General features: G+C 41.2%; 1 protein-coding gene across 1 annotated transcript; it reads right to left on the bottom strand.

The window, feature by feature from the left end:
* Positions 1 to 3162: 3162 nt before the first annotated feature.
* On the bottom strand, positions 3163 to 11683 carry MMP1 (matrix metallopeptidase 1). Its single transcript, XM_008149205.3, has 10 exons — positions 11531 to 11683; positions 10864 to 11108; positions 10622 to 10770; positions 9593 to 9718; positions 8706 to 8861; positions 8459 to 8576; positions 5664 to 5797; positions 4566 to 4728; positions 3920 to 4023; positions 3163 to 3727 (listed from the first exon to the last, which is right to left on the bottom strand). The coding sequence occupies exons 1-10, from the start codon at positions 11630 to 11632 to the stop codon at positions 3618 to 3620; spliced, it is 1407 nt and encodes a 468-aa protein (XP_008147427.2). The 5' UTR covers positions 11633 to 11683; the 3' UTR covers positions 3163 to 3617.
* Positions 11684 to 17148: the final 5465 nt, after the last annotated feature.

The raw sequence follows: 17148 nt of genomic DNA, 5'->3' as shown, positions 1-17148 counted from the left end.
AGGGTTGGTGGCTTCAGCTCCCAGTGTTCCCTGTGCCTTTGTCAGACAGGAGCTATCTTGTCTGGGAGCTATGCCCCTCCCCTCGAAACCAGACCTCAACTGATGACTAATTGACACAGGGGCACAAAAGGCTCATTCCTTTGCCTCAAGGTGAGACTAATTGTGATTCAGTTTTTGCTGGGAGCTCCCTGCTCCTGAGATCAGAACAATCTCTGCCTGAGGCCACATACTTTACCATTTAGCATTTTTTCCTCCTCTAAGATGTTTCCCCGACTCCTCTTCTACCGTGAGCACTTCTCTCCTGTGGCCACAATGAAAAATTCCCATTTCAGGTTCTAACTCTAATGAGCTGAGCTAACACAGAGTTGACCATTGCTGAGAGAGACTCCAGAGGGGCCTGCTGTGATGCTGGTAATGCTCTATTTATTGTTAACTTTGTGATAACTCATTGATATAAACATTTATGACACGTGAATTTTCTGCATTCACGTTATACATCAATATAAAAATGCATCCTAGAGAGAGAGAGACTTGGCCAAACACTGTGAGTGATAGGAGCAGAAATTGAATATTGGGGACCAATTGGAATGATAAGAAATATTAATCATGCTCTGTTAACTGTGAGTTTTATTCTGATTAAAGAAGGCGCATTCTAACCTGGCTGGGAGCTCATCTGGAATTGCAGCCCATCCTCCCCATCAGGGAGCTGCCTGTTATCAGGGAAAGATTAACAACCTTGTTGCAGAAACCAGAGTTGCCAGCCCTTTGAAGACCCCCAGCCTTTGTATATCACTAGCCCTTTGAAGGCCACCAGCCTTTCTATACCCACAGGCCATTGCAAATCTCCAGCCCCCATTACCTGTAAACTGTCCATTTGGCATATACTTTTTGCCTACTTCCCCATGTAATCTTTGTCCTTCTACCCAATATAAGCAGCTGGCTTATGGTGGGGTGCAGAGCAGATTTCTGTGGATGACCTGCTGCTTTCTCATACTGCTGGCAGGATTGGAATAAAGACTCATACATGATTCAACCCTGTCTCTGCTGAATTGGCTCAAGTAGTGACAGGCAGCATGGACCTGTCACTACTTGATTGTCTGGTTACATGAGCACCTTCTGAGCAACTCGAAATTCATGGTGCTGGAAGCTACCTGTATGACTTCTACGTATATTAACACCCTCCCAAATTAGGCATGATAGACTAGACAGCACTTGTCTAGAAAAACTAGATTATGCAGCTTTAACCAAGTCTAAAATCTTATGTGGATGCAAAAGAGGTCATGTACTTGTGGACGAAAGGGGCCACATGCTAACCTGACAGGCTCAGGGGAGGCCTGCATGGCAGCCTTGCAAACTCAGAGACCTAAAGTAACCACAAAGGATGGTCTGAAATTGAACTTCAACTAAACACAGTGATGGTGGGCAATTACATCCTAGGCCAGTATCTTCATTGACAAGGTCAGCCTTTACCTTAACTGAGATGTCTTTTTGCATCTATGATAACATACCCTTGAAATGTCTGGGTAACTTGTAACTTCCCCTTTTCTGGAGCCCCTGGGGCACAACCAAATGTGGTGGGCGCCAGGACAGATGCCACAAATTCCTTCATTATCATGTTAATTGTTTCTGTACCCACCTAAGTATGTGTCCATCATTTTACTTTTTATCCAATCCCAGGGGTTTCCCACCACTTGGCTTTATCCCACCTCCTTAATCTATCACCAATGAATTTCATGTAACCCACCTATGTCCCTCCTTTGATTGCAACGTATAAATACAAATGTAATCCGCCATTCTCCTGAGCATTATCTCAATTCGTTGAGGTTCTGCTTCCCAGCATATGTCCACAGTTTGGCTCAAATAAACTCACAAAAATTCTTTATAGGTTTCAATGTGTTTTTTTTTCGTTAACATATTAAACCTGACAAGCTCAGGGGAGGCCTGCGTAGCACCTTACAAACTCAGAGACCTAAACTAACTACACAGGATAGTCTTAAATTAAAACTTTCTAACTAAAAGCAGTTCATGGTGGATAGTCATGTCCTAGGTCAGTATTTTTTCCTAACAAAGATCAAGCTTTACCTTAACTGAGTCTGTAGATTTTTCACATCTATGATAACATACCTGCTAACACACCTTTGGAATAGCAAAGTAATATCCCTTTTTTTCTGGACCCCTCAAAGCACAACCACAGAACCAGAGCAGAGACCACAAATCTCATTGTTATTGTATTAATTGTTGACTGTTGACTATCCTATTCCCACCAATGTAAAAGAAGTATGTGTGTATTTCCTTTATTTTTTATCCAATCACAGTGGTGTCCCCACTTTGCTTTCTCCTGCCTACCTAAGCTATCATCAATGCATTTCATGTAACCCCCTTATGCCTCCTCCTTTGATTCTAATGTATAAAGTGAGGTGCAACACTGCCATTCTCTAGAGCATTTTCTCCATTTGTTGAGATACTGCTTCCTGGCCAATCGTCATCAGTTTGGCTCAAACTCATAAAAATTCTTACAGGTTTGGACATTTCTTACATTGACACTTAGTAGCTTAACACAATAAAAGATTGAAGTTTGGGGTAACTGTTTGGAGTAGTGGCCCAGCAATTCAGACTTCTTCCATCTTGTGGAAACTCTCCTAAGACATGCTTCTAAAATCGGCACAGCAGAGGAGGGAGACCCCTGGAGAAATTTGCACCAGAAATCAAATGTTTCCATCTGGAAGTGATCTTGGTCACTTCCAGGCACCATCCACTGGCCAGGACTAGTCAGATGCCACTGCCCATCCCTCCCCACACCAACTGCAGGAAGGTGGACGGTAGGAAAACATAACCCTTCTGTGTGCCCAGAAGAAGAAAGAAGAATGTACCCTTAGAAAACTCTACCATGCTGCTTTTACCTAGAATTAATTTTAGAATCCTAATATGGAACATGGAAAATAGACTTTCTCCCCCTTCTATATAATATAAATTCCATAAGAATGAAAAATATTTGAAGTTTTTGTATTTCTAGGTTTCCCACATGAATATTTTGCATGGTTGTCTACTTCCCATTTCAAATTTGAAAATTAAGCTCTGTGAGTGGGGCATTATAATCAGTAATAAAAGTATTATAACTTAACCATAATAGAAAGTTTATAAAACAGTAGAGACAAGGATGGCTTTACTCCAAACATAAAACATTTTATTTTCTGTAACGAAAGCTGTCCCTGGCATTTCAGAGTGATAGTAGGTAGTGGCTGTGCACTTTTTCCCAAACTGTTTTTTCTCTGGTGTAGACTCGGATCTCTGCCTCTTTCTTTCTTGGGAGGAGACGTTCATCACCGTGGCTGCTCCCAGGTTTAAAATAGAGTCTTATACTTTGTAAAAGAGCTTCTCTCTTTGCAAAGTTGGCCCATACGTATCGATAAGCTATGAAACTTGACCTTTCTTAGCGCTCATTTGTAGAACTAAGTTATAAAAGTACACAAAGCATTGCATTCTAAATCATGCAGAATGAGGTATAGATAAAATTATACTAAATAGCTATGAATTAAAAAAATATATGTGGCTCTTCAGGAAAATTCTTTCCTTGTGCTCTTGAAATACATTTTTCTGTTCAATGTTGAAACAGTCGATCAATTTTGTCTACAGTTGAACCAGCTGTTAGCTTTCTGGAGAGTCAAAATTCTCTTTGTTTTAGGATCAAATTTGTACTGCCTCGTTCCACGGAAGAAATAGAAAAATCCTAGAAATAAAACAAAAGGTATTTACTACATTACACAAGTAATTTCTAGGTTTAACTTGAATTCTTAAAAAACCCAAGTCATTTGTGAGAACAAATCTTTTTTTTGGCATTTGCTGTTCTAAATAATAATACTGATGCTATTCTATGGCAAAAAAAAAAAAAAATAGAGGAAATAGGTGTATATTCACTTACCATCTTTTTGGAAAACCGCATCAACTTTGTTGCCAATTCCAGGAAAGTTAGCTGCTATCTCTTTGGGATAACCTGCATCCATGGATTGTTTGTATTCATCATACCTGATCCAGAAATGATTAAACGTGTCAGAACCATTTGTTAAACAAGTAGCCTTCTCAAAATCACTACAGGGTATTCACCAACAAGAATGTAATAAGAACTAATTCCATAGATCATGTGTACAATGGCGTGGGGGTGGGATGAGGTGAGGTAGGATGTTGGGTAGACTAGAAGATTCATGAGGTCCCTCTAAACTCCAGCATCTAAACCTAATTTTCCAGGTGATGCCACACAATGTCTTACTAAGGTATAATGTGACTAAACATAAGTTTCTTTTAGCTGAAGTAGCTCTCTTTCTCTCTCCTTTTTTTTTTTTTTTTTTTTTTTTACTTCTGCTTTTTCAAATTCATCCCCAGCTGATCCCTGAATTTCTGGGACAGGTATTGCATGATGATTATTGATCAAGAGACTTGGATGCTTGACTGGCTACAGCCATTCATAGAAAAGGCAGCTAGCCAAGGCAATATGAGAATCATCTATGAGTGGTTCCATTTAGAACTTTCTTTCTATGTAGAGAAATCTGGTGCCCTAACTTTTTCTTTACCTCCAGATCTTGTCAGCAACAAAGAAGTATGTTTTCCCAGTATCTTCCTCAAAAACAGCAGCATCGATATTCTTCACACTTCTAGGGAAGCCAAAGGACCTGTAGATGTCTTTGGGGTATCCAGGCAGCGTTTGCTGCCCCTGAACAGCCCAGTACTTATTGCCTGCCAATCAAGAAACAGTGATTAAAACACCCTGAGCACCAATAGGCAGTGAGGAGATTTCTACCTAAGTTAGTTTCACTGACTAGAGCTATGTCCTGGCTACACATCAGAATTAACTAGGGAAATTGTTAAAAATACAGATGTTGGTATCCAACCACAGACAAATTAAATCAATATATTTAAAAAAAGTTTTCTTGATGATTCTAATACGCAGCATCTTTGAGAATGGCTGGTTTATGGGGTTGGGGACTTCCATCCGGAGCCAGGCATTGACATGACTAAAGAGTTCATGAGGCCACCTCAGGGATAGTCAATTCATGGACTTTCAGGACCTCTCCTGCTTTGATGTACATACAAATTGCCTGGGAAGCCCGTTAAAATTTAAGGAAGTCTGGTGAGACCTGGCATGAATGGACCTTGAGGGCATTCTGCTGAGTGAGATTCTGTATTTCTAACAAACTCTCCAGGCGATGTCAATGGTGTTGGTCTGAGGATTACCTCTTGACAGCAAGGCTGCATGGCAGCATCCCTATCTGGCTGAGGGGAGTCATTTATATAAAAATAGCTCTAGGACATTACACAACTCAAATGCTTCTGTTGCATCCCCTCTACAGCATTGGTCCAAGTCTCTGTATTTCATTTCTCAGCAACCCCAAGAATGTAGATAGGGTTTAAAATACATAACTAGTATTCACAGAACACAATTTTGTAAGTCTAGAGTCATAAACAGGTTAAAACATTTATATCTCCAATCATATGCTTTTGATTTAAAATGACTCAGAAATGCACTGTGCAATTCTTAATTAAGGCGATGGACTCCCTTAACTGATTTGGTGAGACTTACATTTTTAAAATTTCTTAAAGAGAAAGAAGGTAGTGCTCTCTTCTATCTCAGCCAATGAAAAATTAGTTCATACAATCATTGAAAGCATTACCTTTGAAAAACCGGACTTCATCTCTATCAGCAAACTCATAAGCAGCTTGAAGTCCATTGGGCAGATTTGGCCAGAAGATAGTGATGAAATTGAGCTCAGGTTCCGGGTAGTAAGAACTTATGCGTATGTAGAACCTGGTTTGAAAAAAAGAGAAAAGGGTTTTTATCTAATCTATAGCAATTTATGGTTGATGTCCAACTCCTTACTGCTGGCAGGAGTGGTGTGCTGGTAAATGTTTAACATCTGGCTCTCCAAGGTGAGGGTGGGGCAGAGTTCTAGCATTTGCTTATTCCCAGGTTGGAAATATTCCCACCATGGCAGATTTAAAGAGATTTGCAGTATCACACCATTGTGTGGTATTTCTGCCACCAAACACATTAGGCATAAACAATCACAGAATATAAATAAAGAGTAAAATGTAACAAAATAATTACAAAAGGGTGAGTTGTTCTTTTTAATCCTTACCTGAGTATATGTTTATTTATTTTAGAGAGAGGAAGTAAGAGAAAGAAAGAGAGAGAGAGAGAAACATCAAGTGAGAGAAACATCGATGGATTGCCTCCCTAAATGTGCCTCTACCAGGGATCAAACCTGCAACCTAGGTATATGACCTGACTGGGATTTGAACCACAACTTTTTGGTGTATGGGGTGATGCTCCAAGCAACTGAGCCATCTGGCCAGGGCCAAAGAGGTAAGTTTGGATTATTTTTATTACCTTTGGTTAAATACAATTGTAAGTTGATGTAATTTAAAAATCTTTAAATTCATTTTTAGAGAGAGAGAGGAAAGGGGAGGAAGAGGGAAAAGGAGAGAGAGAGAAACACCTATGTGAGAGCAAAACATTGATCATATACCTTCTGCATGCCCCCCATCATGAATAGAGCCCACCTTTTCTCTCTCTCTCTCTTTCTTTCTCTTACTTCCTCTCTCTAAAATAAATAAACATATACTCAGGTAAGGATTAAAAAGAACAACTCACCCTTTTGTAATTATTTTGTTACATTTTACTTTTTATTTATATTCTGTAGGCATGTGCCCTGACCAGGAATCAAACTGGAAAACTCTTGGTGCATGGAATGATGCCCAATCAACTTAGCCACACTGGCCAGAGCTAACTTAACTCTTAATAATGTTTGTGTTTAACACCAGCTTGCAAAATTCTCAAAATTTAAAACTCGGCTTTGGCGAGCCCTTAGGATTCTGCTGCAGCACACCGCTGGCTGGAATACAGCACTAACATCCTACACTAGTGTACACTTTCAACACCCAGGGCCTTCCCTGCATCGTGCCCTATCTCACACAGACCCTGCAAGAAAGCATTACTCTCCTTTTACAGGTGAGAAATTAAGGTCAGGGGAGGTGAAGGGAGCTATCTAAGGCTGGGCAGCTGATGAGACAAAGGTTAATTTTAAACTCAGGTCTGGCAGCCCCTCCCTTTGTCTTGCTGTGGCTGGTGGTTTGCAATGTTGATTCTACAGTCCATAGTGACTGCAGAAACAGCAAAACATAGACTGCCATTGGCCCGTCAGAAGCATTTCCAGATTCCAGGCCACAGGAAAGACTGTGACCGTGACTTCTAGATCCAGTCCTGCCTCAGTCCTACCTCAGCCTCTGTGAGACCTCGGAGGTCGGTTACTGTCACTGTTTCTAGTCTTCCATGTCTTCATGACTTGGTGATGCTTTCATGATCTCAGGGTCCCTTTAGTGCCTGCAAATCCTAGACTTGGTCCTATTCCTTGGAGTAATCTTTCATGTACTCGCTTGAATAGGTGTTCTATACTGTACTGAGAGCTTTCCTTAAGCACCATGTATTTCCTGAGCACCCCCAGCACTGAGCTGCACCCAGTGGCTTACATCCAGCCTTATCTTTTACATTCAGAACTAGTCCAGAAGGGGATAAAAAGCATTAGCAGTCAATGCCCTGCATTGTGGGGTAGATATGACCACGATGTATTAGAACAGCACCACTCCATAAAGAGGAGATTAGAGCCTTTCTGAGCACCCCTACTTTCTATGTGCTGTGGACTGCATCATTCAGAAAAAGAGAATATAGTGATGATGCCTGGTCTTTTAGGAATCAGTACAGTGTGTAGGGCAGGCCTGTTCTTCATGTGTGAGGGCTCCCCAGCCTTCCTGAGGCCACATGCTGCACAGGGAGAATCTAGGATCCTCCTTTGAGGAGGGAAGCACATTGTGTTTGCTCACATCTACCCAAGAGAGGGGCCTCCTGAACTCATGGGGATTCTCCAGCAAGGGCTCCTGCCCCTCTCTGGGCCTCTGGAGGCAACAGAGACCTGTCACCACCACAGGCTTTGGGAGGATTATCTTTCCCAGAAAGGAAGGGGTGATACTTAAAGGGGACAAGCATGATGGTGCCATGAAAATAACTGATTTCTCTTAATAATGCACTAACATCCTGATCATCATAAAGAATGTCATAAGTGACAAGAGCCCTGGAGAAGGAGTCAGAAGACCAACTTGGTATCCTCAAAGGATCTCTTTCTTTCTCTATGCCTTACTTTACTGATCTGTAAAATGGGATTATATTTACTGACTTTCTGCTTCGGTGTTTGTTTGCTTTTCCTGATAGTCAAATGGCAGCATACATGTGGGAAAACAAAGTTGTTATAAATTAATTAGGTTTTTCCAATGCAAACAAGCGCTATCACATAATTATGTATGTAAACAAGTGTAAGATAAGCAATGTGTGAGGCATACTAGTGGCCCATATGGATCCGTAGTAGTGAATGTTGTTATTATTACAAACACCAAACAAGAAGAATTGATGTCTTACCTGTCTTTGAGGAACATCACTTCTCCTCGAATCGTAGTGATAGCATCAAAGGTTAGCTTACTATCACACACTTGTGGGGTTTGGGGGCCGATTGGCTGGATGGGATTTTCAGAGGGTCCTAAAGAAAAAGTAGATCTGAAGTTAGTGCTGCCTGGCTTGTGAAAAGGACATAAACAATGAAAGGCAGCTTCTTAAAAGATACTGTATCTAATGGCCCCTTGTCTGTGATGGTTTTCTTAGTACTCACCATATATGGTCTGGATACCATTGATGTCATCCTGGGAGAGTTGAACATCACCACTGAAGATGTAGTTGGGGAACATCAAAGCCCCAATATCAGTAGAATGAGAGAGTCCAAGAGAATGGCCCAATTCATGAGCAGCAACACGATACAAGTTGTAATCTAAAAGGGCCAGTAAAACCATTTGCAATTACTTGAAATGTTTTCAGTTTCTAGATATTTAATGAAGATATACAACTCTACAAGAACTAATGCTCTTATTTTCTTCATAGCTTTTTAAAATATATATGAAACGTCTTCCTAAGGTGAAAGGAATGCATTAGTTAATAGTAAAGAGCGTGGTTAAAGTCTAAAGTCTATGATTATCCTGATATAATAAAAAGGCAAACTCAGTTGACTGAGGGGCTAGCACAGACTCATCAGTCTCATCAATGATTGGATAACACATATTTCACAGAGAAGCAATGGATTTCTATTAACACAAATTGTTTTTCCTATTTAAAAAACTGATACATCCTCCATGTTGGAAATTTTGTAAAACACATAAGCCTCTCCTTCCTTAATTTCCATATAATCTTACAACCACTATTAAATTTTGGTATGTCTGCTAGTAAAAAAAAAAAATTTTGGGAGATGCCTACAGGTAAACCAGTAGGGTTCTCAACATTTTCTTAATAGAGATTTTAGTGTGGCCTATTTGTAGCCAATAAAATGCTGTTACTAACAGAAATATTATTTTCTTACCCTTTTCTAAATGTATCATGACTTTTCTTAATGGTAGTAGAAAATACATACTTCCTTTAATGCGTTTTTTTTTCAGTTAAATCAACCAATTATTACATGCATCACGAAGGGGTGGGAAAAATTGATAAAGGCAAGATTAGTTGACTTACTTCTGTAATCTTTGGTCCATGTTTCATCTTCATCAAAGTGAACATCCCCTCCAATATGTGGGCCTGGCTGAAAAGCATGAGCAAGGTTTCTTCCAGGTCCATCAAAGGGAGAGTTGTCACGATGATCTGCAAGAAACAGAATTCAGCCAAAACCGGTTTGTCTCAGTGGATAGAGCGTCGGCCTGCAGACTCAAGGGTCCCAGGTTCGATTCCGGTCAAGGGCATGTGCCTTGGTTGCGGGCACATCCCCAGTAGGGGGTGTGCAAGAGGCAGCCGATCGATGTTTCTCTCTCATCGATGTTTCTAACTCTCTATCCCTCTCTCTTCCTCTCTGTAAAAAATCAATAAAATATATTTAAAAAAAAAAAAAAAGAAACAGAATTCAACAAGTGTCCCCCTTGGTTATTTAGGGTAGCACGGGGGAGAAGTTTTTGCTTTGCCATGAGGCCAAAAGACTTCTATCCAATGTGATATAATTTCCCCCCTTAAACCCATCCTATCTGATAAAGAGGGAATATGCTAATTGACCATCATGCCATCACAAAGATGGTGGTGCCCACAGCCAATAAGGGGGGGATATGCTAATTGACTGTCCTGCCCTCAAAAATGGTGGTGCCCACGCACAGGCAAACCTCAGATGTCAGCTGCCCAGCTGCCCAGGGCTGGCCTGAGGCGCAGGCAAGCCTCAGATGGTGGCTTCCCAGCCACCCAGGGCCACCCGAGGCTCAGGTAATGAGAACCGGCTGAGGCTTGCGCTGCTGGCAGTGGCAGCAACAGGGGTGTGATGGGGGCATTGCCTTCCCTTGATTGCTGGGTCGCCTCCTGCTCCTGAAGGCTCCCAGACTGTGAGAGGGGGCAGGCCAGGCTGAGGGACCCCCCCATGCAGTGCATGAATTTTCATGCACCGGGCCTCTAGTGAAAGCATAAAAGCAATACTATTAATCAAGAACTTGAACTATGAAGCTGAAGAGATTTAGGGGGCAGGTGAAGTTAAGGTGAGAATACATTCATGCTGCAAGAAGAGCTTACCTCCCCTGACGAAGGATATCAGTATGTCTGCTTGACCCTCAGAGACCTTGGAGAAAGTTAGGGGTGTGACAGCACTCCAGAGTTGAAAGGCTTTCTGAATGGCATGGTCCACATCTGCTCTTGACAAATCTGGTGTGTAATTTTCAATTCTAAAAATAAAGTAGAATAGAGACATAGAGGACCTCATTTCTTACAGCTGTGATGGGAGGTGGCGTCCTCCATCTGTTGCTCAGCCTCCTTACCTATAGGTCAGCTGTGTTTGCTTCCACCGAGGGTTCCCCTCAGTGAGGACAAACGAAGCCACATCTGGTACCCCACATCTGGCCTGCTGCATCACCTTCAGGGTTTCAGCATCTGGCTTCCCAGTCACTTTCAGCCCAAAGAATTCCTGCATTTGCTTCAGTTTTTCAACCACGAGGCCACTCTTTCTCTGCCTTCCAATTTGTTCCCCATCACTCTTCAGGTCATAGTAGTTCTCCAAGTATTGCTGAGGAAAGATAGTGTTATTGTAACACTGGCTCGGAAATCTTTCTCAAGATTGACAGTGAAACAGAGAACTACTTTGAAAGACTGTGCTTGGATTTCATGATCCTTATTATCTTTATCACTGGTGGAAGCTATAATTCAGAGGTAAATCTCCCTACCATCAGCTACTATGAAGTCAGAAATACAATCTGTAGAGCCCCATTTGCATATCCTTCCTTTGGTTTCCTTTCACCTCCAGCTAGAAAGGAAGCGTCTATGCATACATACATTTTGGAGGAGAAAGAGCTTTCTAACAAAAATGTCTCTTTGTAGAAAATCCACCCTTAAATAAACTTTATTACGCTCACTACTACTACTCTGATATACTGTGGGAAAATGCAAATAGAGGCTTTTCCATTTCTGGCATTGAAATTCAACATTTACCTGGACCATCTGCTCAGCATCCTCTTGCATTTTTAAAGTCGTTGCTGGAAAGCCTTGAGACCCCAGGCCCCAGAACAGCAGCAGCAGGGGAAGGCTGAGCATGCTGACCTCTGTCTTCCTTCTCAGCTAAAGAAATCTGATGGCTCCCCACCTGCCTGCTGCTCCAATTTCTCAGCTAGGGAGCTCCCTCTTTATATAGAGAGCCCTTGCTCTTCCGGAAAACCAGAAGTGGTCTGAGTCACATTTCATAACATCCTCTTGATTAGCAGTGAATCGCATGAGCAATCATCAGAACTGGTGACTCCAAGTAGATTATTTGGGTTCGCTTGGTGTTGCAATCTTATGATTAATACCAGACAGGACGCATGTGAAGGAGACACACTAAACCAGGTAAACAGTTGTTTTCTTTCATTTGTTTCTATTCTGTTTGAGAAAGGCCTTGTTACACAGGACACGGATCACAGAGTACTCCACGACCTCTTAAAAACAGGTCTTGATTCTGCTTGCTATAAAGTGATCCACGTTGTACACACCTTGCTTCCAGGGCAGAGGTCAGGATGGCTGACATCACAGGCTCTATGCCGACTCAGCACCTGTAGTGACTGAAGTTTGTTTAGCTCCACAGGCATTCACCTTGGGATGGTTTTCCTGGTTCAGTGGGGTTTCCTGCTAAGCTGCCTACTACACTTTTTGCATAGCACCATGGTTTCCCTTAATCTTTATTCAGGCCCAGGATTTGAGAACCTTGGGTGAGATGACCCTAGTTCACAGGTGGCCTATGAGAACTCTCTGCCATGTGTAGATAGACCCTGGCCCATCGGCATCATGGGAAAAGGAAGATCCTTCTCTGAAACCTGTCAGAATGTACCAGGTCGGGCAAAGGCTGGCAAAAGATCAAGTGTGAGTCTAGGGTCTTACTTTTAATCATCCGTGTTCCCCTGGATGTGAACACATCTTTGCTCCTTGGGCCAGGCAGCAATTATTTATTCTTACATGTATGCATCCATTCATATATTTATTCATTCATTCAAATGATCTTATTTAACATCTTCTGTGCACCAACTACTATGGGAGAAACTAATTAATAAACAGACATCTGTGGGACAACTTAAGATGGCTTTAACGGAAGTCTGTATAAAGTTGCACAGATTAGTTTTACCAAAAAGTGCTGGTCTAAGAGAAGCTTTGGAGCTGGTACAGCCCTAAGTTTCCTGACGTTCATAAATCCTCCTACTTCCGTCATAATTTTTGCCAAATCTTTGCCAATACTAGTGCCACCTCTGGTGTTATTTTTTCTTTAAATTTACTTTAAAAGCTTTCCCTCTTTTCAGGCTATCGTATCTCTAAAGTCATAGCTAAATGAACTATTCTTGTTGCATGCACTTTAAAATAAACACATGGCTAAGTTACAAAAAATGTCCCTTCAGGTGTCCATGTTCGACATCCAGTTGTCTTGGTGGTATCCATTCCAATCTTGGAGAGAAAAGTTGGTCTAAATCTGTAGCTTCCTGTATTCACATCCTACCTTCCTTCCTTGAAAGTGTTTAAATGAGACATAAAGTTGAGAAACACTTTCCTGCCTTTCTCCTCATGGCATGTCAGTTTTGCTTTCTCACGACTTTTCTCACCTTACAGACTTCTGTTTCCCTCCCTACACTAAGAACAACATCATATGCAAAAATATGTTGCTTCAATATTGTGGGACTGATATAAAAGAACGTATTTCTTCACTTAACCACAACTTCCTTATCCATGTGGAGTTCAAAGGGGTATAAGGAACTGGAAGAAGCTCTCACAAAAATGAAATTCTGCCCTTCTCATCGACGGAGATAGAGGGCGGGGCAGTGACCAAAGAGCGCTAGTGATGGGAGTGACCTCAGCACAGGCGAGGAAAGCAGTGAAAGGAGCTCTTTACACTGGAGGTTGAATGCAGACTGTGTCTCAAAGTCAAGGAGTGGCTGACACACCCTGGCTATTAGGGGATCTGGTCAGTGTGAGGAGGTTGCCCCCAGCTCTTTGGCCTGGGAAACAAGAGTTATCTCAAGAGAACAGCATTGTGACCATCCGGACTGGACAGGAAAATACATAAGATATCATTCTGGGAGAGTTTCATAAAATGTTAATTCTGGCAAAAGTTGATATATACTGCAGTTTAGAAGTTTACCAACTTTTAAAAACTATTATATCCTTTTTAAAAATCCCTTTTGGAAAACCAGCTCCTAAACCAGAAAAAGAAGAAATGCTCTGATGGAAGTGGGAAATGGGGGCTGGAAGTCCCACCTACTTTGTCCCTAGTCCTTTCTCTAGCAAAGTCCCCAGTTTCTATGGAACAATGAGAGTTCAGTGGCATGAAGTTCAAAAACCATGGGTCTAGTCCAGTATTTGAAAAATCAGTATTTTTCAAATACTGGACTAGAACAGAGGAGTTGCCTCCAGGCCGGGGGCCACACTTCTGATGGGGGAGGACATAGTGGGGAAAATTACAGGTAGAACTTGGACTGATATAATTTTCTCCTGGCCTGAGTCCCGAGCTCTTGAGCTAAAAGTTCTATGTTTTCTTACGACTTCAAGGATGCTATGTGGATTGGAAACTGGTTACTTAAACCAACCTTTTGTTGAATTTCTTCCTAAAATAACAAAGAAGTTTAAATTAAGTTTTGGTTAAGCAGCAAGCTTCAGTTTCACCTCATCCTGAATCTCAAAATCTCCAGTTAGGTATTCATAGCAGAACAAATGTAACTTCTGGGCTAGTGCTAGTGCGTGCTCTACCTGTGAGTGAAAAAGAAAACATGAATATCTAGAACAAAGAGCTAGGGATGAAATCTTACCCAAATCCCAGCAATGCTTGGACTTGGCCCAGTTTCCAAGAAGCTCAAAACATGTTGAAATTTTTTTGCTCTTCACATCCAGATTTTCTTGTTTGTTTATTGTTGTTCTCTATGAGCTGCTTTTTTTCTCCATAATCCCCTTTTGGATGTACTTTTTTTGGGAAATTATTCCTGTACACTTTATCCCCTGGGAGACTGACAGGTTTAAGAAACTCTCATGATATTGGCCAGGGCAACTAACTCCTAACTGTTTCCAAACAGGCAGATTATCTCCTTTCCATGGTTTTCTTGGTTGCTTCCTACTGACTGCTCTGTGAAGTCTCAAATATGTTTGTTACATTCAATCTTGGAATTTCAATTTTGTTTCCTATTTTTTTTAAGATTGGAAATCCAACATTTTCGATTTTATAATTCAATTTGAGTGTCAGATATATTTGTTACTTCTTCAATCCTATATGTCTTAAAATGGTCTTTAGCTAGAAACTTTTAATATTTAATGCTGTTTTGTTTAGGGAGTAACATGAGGGAATGATGTGCTCCACCCCAAGTATTCTCCCTACCTACGGCCAGGTGGTAGCTTTATGAACAGTCACTGTGTGCCAGGCACCTAACAGACACTTTGTACCTATTGGTTGCCTCAGTCCTGGTGGTTAATCTTCAGGAGGGAATGATTGACGCATCAAACCTGAGTCACTTATTGACAGGTGTCTGTGTAACTCCAGTCCACCGCTTAGCAGTCTTCATGGTGCTCCTGTCACCAAAGATGAGGCACGTACTCTGAGTATAGAAAATTTCCCCCCTGTCAACAATATAACTAGTATTGTGAGATACCAGGCTGGTTACATTACTTCTCTCATGTCTACAATTTCTCCATGCCAACACCCTGTCCCTCAGGTCTGAAAGAGCCTTTAAACTACCTCTCACCTTTATTTCCTTTACTAAAATCCATGAAATTGCAGATTACAGTTATTACCTCAACTTAGTAGGTGTTTACAAATGACTGTTGGATAAACCAATGAATGAATAAATCAATGAATAGCTACGAAATGATATAAATAAGAGGGCTGTTTCTCATTAGGCCCTGTAGCCCGCAAAAAGTCTAATGCCCTTGGTTAGATTTTTATTTCTTTAACCTACTCTCCTAAGATTCAAATTATTTAAAATCTCATGAAAAAAAAATGGATAGTGTTCATTGAGTGTAGATTTTGAATGAAGCACTAAATATTTACTTTAGGCTATTTGCCTACCATACTGTAATTGTTTACTCTCTGTTTATTTTGAGCATTTTATTGATATGTTTGCCAATAATATTTTTCCCATCTGGATAATTTCTTAGATACTTTGGAAAATGCTTATAGGTGCACATCTTTGAGACCAGCCTACAGACTTTTGCAGTTGTAGGTCTCCTCTAAGGAGGTTCAAACTTAGGGCCCTGGTGGGGCTAAAGGCTGCTTGTACCATTGCTCACCTCAGACATGTTGGAACCATTATCTCTCAGCCCTCTGTCTGTGCACATGGAGTTGAGATGTGTGAGGAAGCTCAGGGCATCCCTATGGGGTTTTGATAATGGGGCAATGCCCAGACCTATGACTTGCTTGTTTTTGGAACCTCTGATGTATGTACCTGTGCTGACTTCAGAACTTTTGTCTATAATTTAGGCCTCAAATTATGCCCTATTGCGGCAGAATTTTTCTGTGTTTTAGATAAAGTGGAATGTTCAGTAAGCTGATAGCCTTTTGTCCAGTTTTTTAAAAATATCTCTCAATTACTCATGCACCTGCTGTAATTCATAGCAATGAGAGTGAGGCTGATCAGCTGGTTTTCTAGGTCAACCAGTATTAGTGCTGGGTAAAAGAAATAGCATTTAACATTTACTGCATCTTTGACAACTTTAACACACATGACTGTTTTGTCCTCACAATAATTCTATGGAATAGTTAAGGCATACGCTATTATTTCTATTTCATAAGTGAAGAAACTGTAGCAACTTTTCATGATTAAGTCTCTTGTTCAGGTTTTTCCACTCTACAGTGTTAGAGATAGAAACTTGAAATTGGGTCTTTGATTACAAAATCAGGTGACTCAGCTCTTACTACGAAACATAAACCATGCAGATATTTTTATATACATGGTGTTGGGATACATTTTTTAGTTCTAGTAGAAAATTACTGTTGAAATAGCCCACGAGACAGCATAGTTCCTGTTTGCTGCAGCTGACATCTCCCCTGTGATTTCAACCTTCTACCTTCCATACGTTTCCTTTGGTATAGATCTTTTCCCTCATCCTGTGAACATGTCTGCCTGTGAAATAGATTGATGACCACAATGATAACTACTATCACAACCTGCTACTCCTCAAGCATCTCTCCGGTCATTACCATCAATCTATTACTGAAACTTATGTTGACTTTTGTGCCGTGCCAGCACGACTAAGGGTGAACCTGAGGAGGGCGGTGAAGGATTAAAGAAGACAGACAAGAGGATACAGCTGGGGCTTGGCGGATCTCCCATGCCTGGATGAGGACACAGAAAGACCCAGCCTGTAAGCCAAAGCTTTATTTTATAGACAGATCAAAACAAGGGTAGTGGCCAATATGTTTACAATGAGTTTCACCTTGTTTTGGCGCACTTGCTGCACCTCCCACAGCCCATTAGCTACCTAGGAAGGAACGAAGGAGGGCTATAAGGTTAAGCTTATTTATGCTAAGAGGGCTCTGCACTCCAAGCTGGGACTTGTTTGTGGCCCTGTCACAGGTCAGTCTGAGGCTTAACCCTATAGCCACTCTGTAT

Source organism: Eptesicus fuscus, chromosome 13, assembly GCF_027574615.1.
Source record: "Eptesicus fuscus isolate TK198812 chromosome 13, DD_ASM_mEF_20220401, whole genome shotgun sequence".
Taxonomy (NCBI): domain Eukaryota; kingdom Metazoa; phylum Chordata; class Mammalia; order Chiroptera; family Vespertilionidae; genus Eptesicus; species Eptesicus fuscus.
This window is presented reverse-complemented; position numbering and strand designations above follow the sequence as displayed.